Source organism: Notamacropus eugenii, chromosome 1 (genome assembly GCF_028372415.1).
Source record: "Notamacropus eugenii isolate mMacEug1 chromosome 1, mMacEug1.pri_v2, whole genome shotgun sequence".
NCBI lineage: Eukaryota > Metazoa > Chordata > Mammalia > Diprotodontia > Macropodidae > Notamacropus > Notamacropus eugenii.
In genome coordinates, this window is record NC_092872.1 from 517,930,630 (window position 1) to 517,939,581 (window position 8,952).

Sequence of the window (8,952 nt, forward strand, 5' to 3'; positions counted from 1 at the left end):
GTTCTGCCTCCCTAACATCTCTTGCCTCAGTTCTTTTGCCTCCACTTATACAAGCCAACCCCCCTAGTTCAGGCCCTCTATTCTGGATTATTATAGTAACTTCTCATTTGGCTTTCTGCCCCAAATCTCTCTCCTCTCCTGTTAATCCTCCATATATTTATCAAAGTGCTGCTGTTCTCAAAATACAGGCATGATCATGTCGATTTATCAGATTACAGTTTGTATCATGTGCCAGTAATATAGAAATTTATCTGTGCAAGAAGTCCATTTTAGAAAATGTAAAGTTTTGGACTTGATATTGATAAGATGTTCTGTGTATGTCTCCCATCTGTGTTCCTTGTACCCTACCTTATTAAAGTTCATTTTTACATTATAATAACAGTTCACATTTTATAGTACTTTTATTAAATACGTACCTCATTGTTCCCTTGTGAACTAGGCAGGACAAGTATTATGTTATGCTTCAGATAAACGATCTGAGACATAGAGAAACTAAGTGATGTACCTCTGTTCATGTGGCTCATACTAAAGCTAGAATGTGAACCCAGGGCTCTTGTCTTTTGGGTTTTACTGTTCCTTCTCGGAAAACATGCTGCCTTTTGGTGATTGAGCTTTCCTATGATTATTAGTTATCTGATTCAAGGTACTAGCATTTATTTGTGAGGAAGAAAATTTTAATCCATGTTTTCAAAGCCATAATATTCACAAACCTTTTTAAAATTTCTTAAATTTTAAACATTTATTAAGTTGAAATCAGCATTCACTCTGAGCCTGAAATTATTTCTGTCAATAATGTAACAGCCAATTTCCCCAACATTATGTCCTCTTTAGCTACAGACAAGCCCAGAATATGGTCAGGGAATGAATCCCATTAGCCGACTTGCCCAGATCCAGCAGGCCAAGAAAGAGAAGGAGCCTGAATATATACTTCTCACTGAACGAGGTCTTCCCCGGCGCAGGGAGTTTGTTATGCAGGTAGGTGAAGGAAAGGGTCGGGCTTGACTGACTTAAGGGTACCAATTTTAATACATGGCAAAGTTGTTAATGAAGAGGTAGGTTTCTTTATTCTTCCTCCTGGTGCCTTTCTTTTCTCTTTCATGACAACTTGGACATGCATCTTCTTGTCCCTTATAGGCTTGCTGCCACTGCCACATGACCACTCTTACATTTTCCCTAGTTTTTCTCTGGAGTTTGTTTCCTGGGGGTTTATTGCTTCCCTGCACGTCTAGTCCTGTTCCTGAAATTGATAGTGTATAGGAAGGTTTCCCTGGGCTTAGTGAAATTCAGTCATGTGGGCAGCCTAATGTTACCTTTTGTTTGGAGACTAGACATTCTTTAGGAGAAAACATTCTTTGTAATGTTTACTCATTTTTGAAACGCCTTCCTGTAATGTTTTGTTGTCTCCCTGAAAGTCCCAGTATTGGGATACCTCTTGAAACTCATTTAGTTGACAGTTCTAAACACTCTTTACTATTTGCTCAGTAGGTTTTGCCCCCAAACCATCTTGAACCTTTTGTCCATACATGGTTTCAGATTAGGTAAAACTGTTGTGTCATTTATTACGTGCCACAGCAGCAAGTCATTTGAGCTCTTTTTATACTTAGGCATTTGGTAGACCCTAAATCCCCTTGTTTTTATATCCAGAACAACTTAGAGGTAGGACTATGAGATGAAATAAGTCATTCTTAAAAGTCAAAGTTGGAAGGGCCTTTAGCACAGAACACTGTGGAAGTTAGAGCTAGAAAAGGTCTTGGAGTTTTTACACCAGTTCTTTCATTCTCTCTATATTTGATGTAGTCTAGAGTTTGTGACTTCATAAAATGGAGAACAGCTTGGATAAAAATATAAATCTGTTCAACTTTATCTGATTATTTGATTTGTTCTCTTAACAAACCAACCATGGTTTGATTTTTGCACTAAACATTTAATTATAATTGTGTTGCTTGATTTTGCACAGGTCAAAGTTGGTGGCCACACTGCCGAAGGAATGGGCACAAATAAGAAGGTGGCAAAGCGTAATGCAGCTGAAAATATGTTAGAGATCCTAGGTTTCAAAGTCCCCCAAGCCCAGCCCCCCAAACCAGCGCTAAAGACAGAAGAAAAGGTAACCATCCACAGACAGAAATAATCTCCATCTCTAAGGAGACTTATCAGTAAGAACCAACATCAAATAAGGTGCTTGAAAAGTCCTGTCTCTAAAAAGAAACATGGTCACGTGGTTGTTTTAACACCTCAGGCGTGAGAGTGTGGTCAGAAGTAGGATGATATCTTTCAAGTATCTATAAAGGGACTGTGAAAAATTGTTTATGAATTCTTATCCTTGTTTAATACCTTAAAGGCACCACGCAGTTGTTTAAAAGAGATTCTTCTTCTTTGCTTGTGAAATGGTGGATAATTGTACTTGAAATTTGGGTGGGATTTAGTCTCTTCTTAATGTGTAGAGGCAGAATGCCCAATTGGATAAAGAACTGGCCTCGGAGCCAGGAGATCCTACTTGAATCACTTAACCTCGAAAGTTTCTAGGAAATTCTCTTAAGACTAAGTTGCAGAGAAGATAAGGGAGGTTCCCTCTATCAGTGAAGTCACAGGTGCACTACCTATCCCTATGCCTTTAAGTAAAGTGTGCTTAGGAGACTGATTAACATGAGCCTTAAATTAGTGAGTGAGCCAGAATTGATTTTTCAGAACACAAATACAGTGTGATGTTAGATTTGGAAAAGAAGGCACAGATTTCTAGTGGTATTGGAGGGATTTTTTTTTTCCACCTAATACAGGTTGCCTTGTGCTCAGAAAGAAATGTCAGGTAAAAATAAAGACATGCTGGAAATTTTCAGTTGATCCCAGGAATGGGCAAGCTTCACTTCCTAGTGAAAAGCTCTATGGTTTTCTCCTTTAAAATTTTTGAATGGTTCTGTTAAAATAACCCTGAAAATACCTTGATTATGTGCTCTGCACAGTTCTGAGAACAGTCATCGCCTGTTGCTTTACAACAGCAGAGGCCCCAGACTGCTTTTTTATAGTATGCCCTGTCTAACCGCTGGGCTTTGCTTTGAAGAGCTTCCTGCCAAAACTTGTAAGGATTGATCTGTCATTAATTACCAGGAAGGTGGGAGCCCTTCCATTTCAATCTGTGTCTTTGATAATAAGTCATAGAACATTAACTGTCAGAGCTGGAAGGGCCTCCAAACATCCTCTAGTGCAGTCACTTCATTTTGTAGATGATGAAGTTGAGGCCCCAGCAAGGGAAATGACCTGTCCAGTCAAAGAAAATTATTGATAGCTGGAACTTAAACCCTGAGCCTTTCCCTCCAGTTCTGTTTCCACTACACCACACTGCCTTTGTTCTGTTTGAAACAGTATCTTACTTCCATCCCAGTTGGGATGGTGATATTAGTCCCAGAATGTTCTTGGATTTATATATTTATAAATTAAGGGTCAACCTAAAATTTTCCTTTATGTTAGCGTGATTGCACATTATTTCATCATCTTTTGGCTCCTTTGGGTTAAGTTGTTCATTTCTTACTGCTCTTTCTTTGAATGCCATTGTTTAGCATTTCAGGGTTAAGAGAAAAGCACTTTATATATAGCTCTGATATCTGAGGACATATAAGAAAATGTGAGTTTTATAACTTTCTGTATTTATATGAAAAAATGCAGCATATTTTAAGGGGCATATGATCTTTTATTCTGTGGATGAATAAGGTAGCTTGTGATGAGTTTTACTGCATATGGTAGTGGTGACCCTGAGCTCCTGCACAGCTCTGGGTGGTGACAGAAAGCTGTGTAATTTAGAACTACAAATATAAACCCTAATAGACATTGTTAATCTTTTGACATGTAAATACCAAAAGCTAATTTTTCCTCTCTGCAATCAAATTCTTTAGAGAAATGCTATTGGTTTGTGTCTCTGACTTTGTTTTTTTAAGACCCCAGTAAAGAAACCTGGTGATGGAAGAAAAGTTACCTTTTTTGAGCCCAACTCTGGTGATGAAAATGTGACCAGTAAGTGTGACCTCATTGGAATTTTGAAATGGATTGGCCTGATTATGTGAATATTGTATTTTGTAGAGGGGAAAAGGAAACATCAATTAGAATTCCTTTATGATTAACTTAGTATTTTCACCCCTTGTGCTTGCCTTTGTCATTGGGACTTTTTGCTTTATTGATTATGCTTTAGCTAAGCATCAGTTTCGGTAGTCTCCTTTGCCTCTTCCTTTGTCTTTATCCTGATTTTCTCTTACATGCTTCACCATAAAGAACAGTTTGAATACCTGTTGTTTCTTCTTGCCATCTTTCTTTTCATTTTTTTTCCCTTGCACTAGGAATCTGAAGACCTGAGGTCTAGTCCTGGCTCTCCTTTTAATTGGCTTGTGACCTTGGGCAGGTCACTTCCCTTTTCACATGTTATTTTCCATAAAATGAAGTGATTAGATGAATGAATCTCTTCCCCAGCTATGCTATTATAAGTTCTATGTTCTAAGGTCTGACAGCTCTGACATGCTGTAACACATGCATATAAACTTTTATTTATATATATGTACATATATGTAATATGCAAATTCGTGTGTATATGTAGTGTATCTCAGAGATGAATAATACATGATTTTTCAGGGACTTGTTGCCTTCTCTTTCTTGAGTTCATTCCCATATTCCTTTGTTTCTATTACATCTCTCTGAGATTGTGAGCCAGCTTGGCAAGCAAGTAGCATTGCTAATCCTTGGGTTTGTATAACATCTTAGGTATTCATTGGTGCCCAATCTGTATATGACAACACATAAACCATTTTTTCCATATGATTTTATGTGTATGTTGCCACTTTGCCTGTTATTTATATGTATCATGCATTCAAGTTCAGTGGAAGTTTTAAACTTGTGTACATGACTTGTGTACATGTCTCTCTAGGTAATAAGGAAGATGAATTTAGGATGCCTTATCTCAGTCATCAGCAACTTCCAGCAGGAATTCTTCCCATGGTGCCTGAAGTGGCACAGGCGGTAGGAGTCAATCAAGGACATCATACCAAAGAGTTTACCAGGGTAGCTCCAAATCCTGCCAAGGCAACAGTCACAGCCATGATTGCCAGAGAGCTATTGTATGGGGGGACCTCCCCCACAGCGGAGACCATTTTAAAGAATAACATCTCCTCAGGCCATGTCCCCCATGGGCCACTCACCAGACCCTCTGAGCAACTGGATTACCTTTCCAGTGTCCAGGGAATCCAGGTAATTGTTTTTGAATCACACCTCATATAATTGTCATGTCATTTTCCCAGCTTTTTGGGGAGGAGGAACTTTTTAAAGCTTATGGAGCTGTTTTGGGAAATTTATCAAATACCACAAGGACTAATTATAAAGATTCCTTTCTTCAGGGGAAAGACTGAGCTAACTAACTTCTCCTTTTAAGAATTTTTGCTCATCTTTTAGAAAAGGTACTTTATATCTTAGGTCTGAGAAAGGAAGAATTGGAAAATGTCACATCATTTAGTTGCTAGAGGGAATCTAGTGCCTTTGAAAAAATAGACAAGCCTTCTGGAGAAATGAAGCCTTTGATTTATTGGCCTTCTTCCAACTTAGCCTTTGAAAAGAGCAGCTTTGATGATGTTGACATTCTTTGTATGTGTCATTTTGTTCACCAATGTGGAGAAATGACTGCTTCTTTCAGACCTGGAGAAGTTATCAGATATTAAGGGTCCCTAAGAGGTATGTCTAGGCCCAGGATTGATTGTGTCTCTGAGGAAATCACTTTCTCCTCAGCAAGAGCAGAAGTAATCCATAGGGAATGATTTGGTGCTAATGAGGGTTGAAAAAAAAGTGTGTGATGGTGGGTAAAAATACTAGTCTCTAATCCTTGGCTCTTCCTTCCTGACCCACTCAGGCCAAGTAACCAATCTGGAAGATGCAGCCAGAGGAATGCAGGTGTGATCTCTCTGGCCCAAAACATTGTTTCATTTTTCTTAATCTCTTACATAGGACTCGCTGAGCCTTGCACAGGCAGTTTCTTAGTTGTCCTTAGAAATGACTGTCATTTGTTGTGTTGGCCTTCTTAGGTGGAGTACAAAGACTTCCCCAAAAACAACAAGAATGAATTTGTCTCTCTTATAAATTGCTCCTCTCAGCCACCTCTGATCAGCCATGGCATTGGAAAGGACGTGGAATCCTGCCATGATATGGTATGGTAAATACTTAAGGGCCCTTGCCTGTTCTCAGGATGGTGCTTTTGATTGAGAATTAAATAAGTGTAGAGCTGTGAATTTAAAAACTCGGGTGTTATCCCACTTATTTCAGCTGGTAATTGACCTCACAATTACTTTGAAAATCTATTCTCTTTATAATTCCATCTCTTTGCAAATTCCGCATTTATGAAGAACATTACCCCAAGGACACTATAACTACATCCTGAGTTGGTTGTTGAAATTTCTGATTGTTTCTCACACAGAATTAATCCACTTTTGACTTGGTTAAAATGCAAACATTTCTCAGGAGAGAAATTCCTCTTGGATGATCCTCTCATACTGGGAGGAGAACTAATTTTTGCCATTTCCTCCTTATATATCTTTTTCTTTTCCTTCCTTACACTGCTTCTCCTATCAATTATGACTTTGGGATCAGTTGTCTTGAATCATAATGGTGCTAGTTCTTTGTTAGCCTTTGAGAACCTCTTAATTCTCACCAGAATAAAATTCGTCAGTTCCCAGCAGTAGCACCAGCTGGAACACCTGGTGCTGTCGGTGAAATTCCTCTTGTACATAATGTTTACCTAAGGAATCTGTGGTTTCCTGTGAATGTCCCTCCTGCCATACTTTGGTGGACAGTTGTCCACCATGAGTTGTCATGTCTGCCAAAATATGTGACAATGACAAAAATCCTAGTGACAAAATCCCTGGGGATGAGCTTCTTTGAACTTAGAGCTGGTCAGGCCTATACCCCAAGGCAAAAGATACACCGGAGCTTGTGGCCCACCTTGGACAGCCCCAGGCCACCTCCTTGCCACCATCAAGATCATAGTAGAATAACCATTAAATGGGAAAATGCTGAATGATAAAGTTTCTTCCTCAAACTGATCTTAAGTTATTGATGCTCAACCTGACCAATCACAGAGTGATCCCCTTTCCCCACTTCAGGGTTATTAAGCCCCTGTAATTAATGAGAAATGCCCTTCCTCTCCTTTCTTTTTTCTGTTCCCCAGGCTGCACTGAACATTTTAAAGTTGCTGTCTGAGTTGGACCAACAAAGTACAGAGATGCCAAGAACAGGAAATGGACCAATGTCTGTGTAAGTTTATTGTTAGTATAGGAAACAAGCCTTTGCTCCCCTCACACTAACTCCAACAGTTCCTCTGCTGGGTAATGATCTTTCTCCATTCCCCTAGAGAGTACTTTTCCATCTTCAGTAGAAAGTGCCCCAGTTGGCCTTTGCTACAAGCCCAAGCCTGCCTGCTGGATTTCCTGTATGTGTGGGGGTTTTTGTTTTATTGTTGTTTTGGTTTTTTGGTCAGGGACTAAACAACTCATATTTCATAACCAGTGCCTCATGACTTTTGTTTTGTTTTTCTTTAAAGGTGTGGGAGGTGCTGAACCTTTTCTGGCCACAAACCACTTTAAAAGTTCAACATATATACTGAATATACTGAAACTGCTTTGCAATTTTGGAATTTCTGATGCCTCCAATGGGCGGAGAGATGTGGCGAATGATGAAATGGAGAAGGCAGTAGTGATGAGAATGGAGACCAACAGGAGGAGGCTGTGATTGTGAACTCTCATGGTTTCTTCTGGTGGGGCCAGACAGGAGGTGGCAGTGGGGGAGTTCTGACAAGAGCTAAAATCATGCACAAGCTACTGCTTGGATATGTTCATGGGGAAGGAGGGTCACGTGAAAGGAGATCAACTCTCTGGTCTCCTGCATTGAATCCTCCTGTCTCAACTAGGAAGTAATTGTTCATCATCCTGGAGTCACATGGTCTTCTTCAGTGCTTTGTCTTGTGTTTTTATAGATGTGTGAAACCAGAAAAGGAAAGCAATCCCCTTCTCAAACTGGCTAACTCAAACCTTTAGGGACAGACACTGGACAGCAGTGCCTGACAGGCGTTAGACTTGACTCAAGTTTGAAAGCACCAGAGAAAATCAAATGCTTCCTATTCAGTGTAACCTGTTATAGAGTGAGTGCTGCAGCCCTTCCATCTTCCTTGTAGTTACTGAAACCATAACCATTGCTTTATCCTAAGACAGTGATGCATTTTTAGTTTCCTTTTTTTGTTTTGATTGAAACGACACTATACGTTTTTGTTTCATTTGAAAGTTTCTCAATTGTATCTAGTTATATAGCACAGTTTAGAAACTTGTCTGAGACTGACGTTCTCTGTAAACTAACCTGCAAAGATCATATCCATGTATGTGGCTATACATTTTGTTTCTATTGGAATAGCCTAGGACCATTCCGATGATGCCAATTGTGTGCCATCCAGTTTAATGTCCCAGATATCTATAGAGATATATATGTATATATATTCACATATCCATATATATATCTATATCTATATATATATATATATATCTCTATATAGAACCTTGATGAAGTTACCCAGTGGTTTGTAAATTGGACATTTTAGGAATTTTAAGCTTCACATGATCATTTGGTTCATTTACTATTTCCTTTTTGTTTAACACAACATAACTTAAAATAAATGAATTTTGATCTTTCTTTTTAAAAGATTACTTAAATAAATGTGTGTATGTATATGTATATGTATATGTATATATATATATATATATATATATATATATACATATATCTGTGGCACACAGCTTTCACAACACTACAGGATATGATCTCAGTGTAGTACATATAAAAACTGCAGATTGATTTTCCTTGAGTGCTTTATACTGTTGAATTACATCTCCATGTAGGGCTGAAAAAAATTAACGATGTTTATATATAAAACTGTGTTGCTTTTGA

The 8,952-nt window shown here is 38.7% G+C and overlaps 1 protein-coding gene across 20 annotated transcripts in view; it reads left to right on the plus strand.

Moving 5' to 3' along the window:
• The window catches only part of STAU1 (staufen double-stranded RNA binding protein 1), a 59,473-nt gene extending 50,521 nt beyond the window's left edge, over positions 1-8,952 (plus strand). For all 20 annotated transcript variants that reach the window (XM_072633609.1, XM_072633605.1, XM_072633603.1 and 17 more), the window contains 7 exons: positions 832-975; positions 1,958-2,104; positions 3,927-4,002; positions 4,904-5,223; positions 6,048-6,170; positions 7,187-7,272; positions 7,559-8,952. In XM_072633609.1, coding sequence (XP_072489710.1) covers positions 832-975; positions 1,958-2,104; positions 3,927-4,002; positions 4,904-5,223; positions 6,048-6,170; positions 7,187-7,272; positions 7,559-7,574 — 912 coding nt within the window. In that variant the 3' untranslated portion in view covers positions 7,575-8,952. The remainder of the gene's footprint in view (positions 1-831; positions 976-1,957; positions 2,105-3,926; positions 4,003-4,903; positions 5,224-6,047; positions 6,171-7,186; positions 7,273-7,558) is intronic.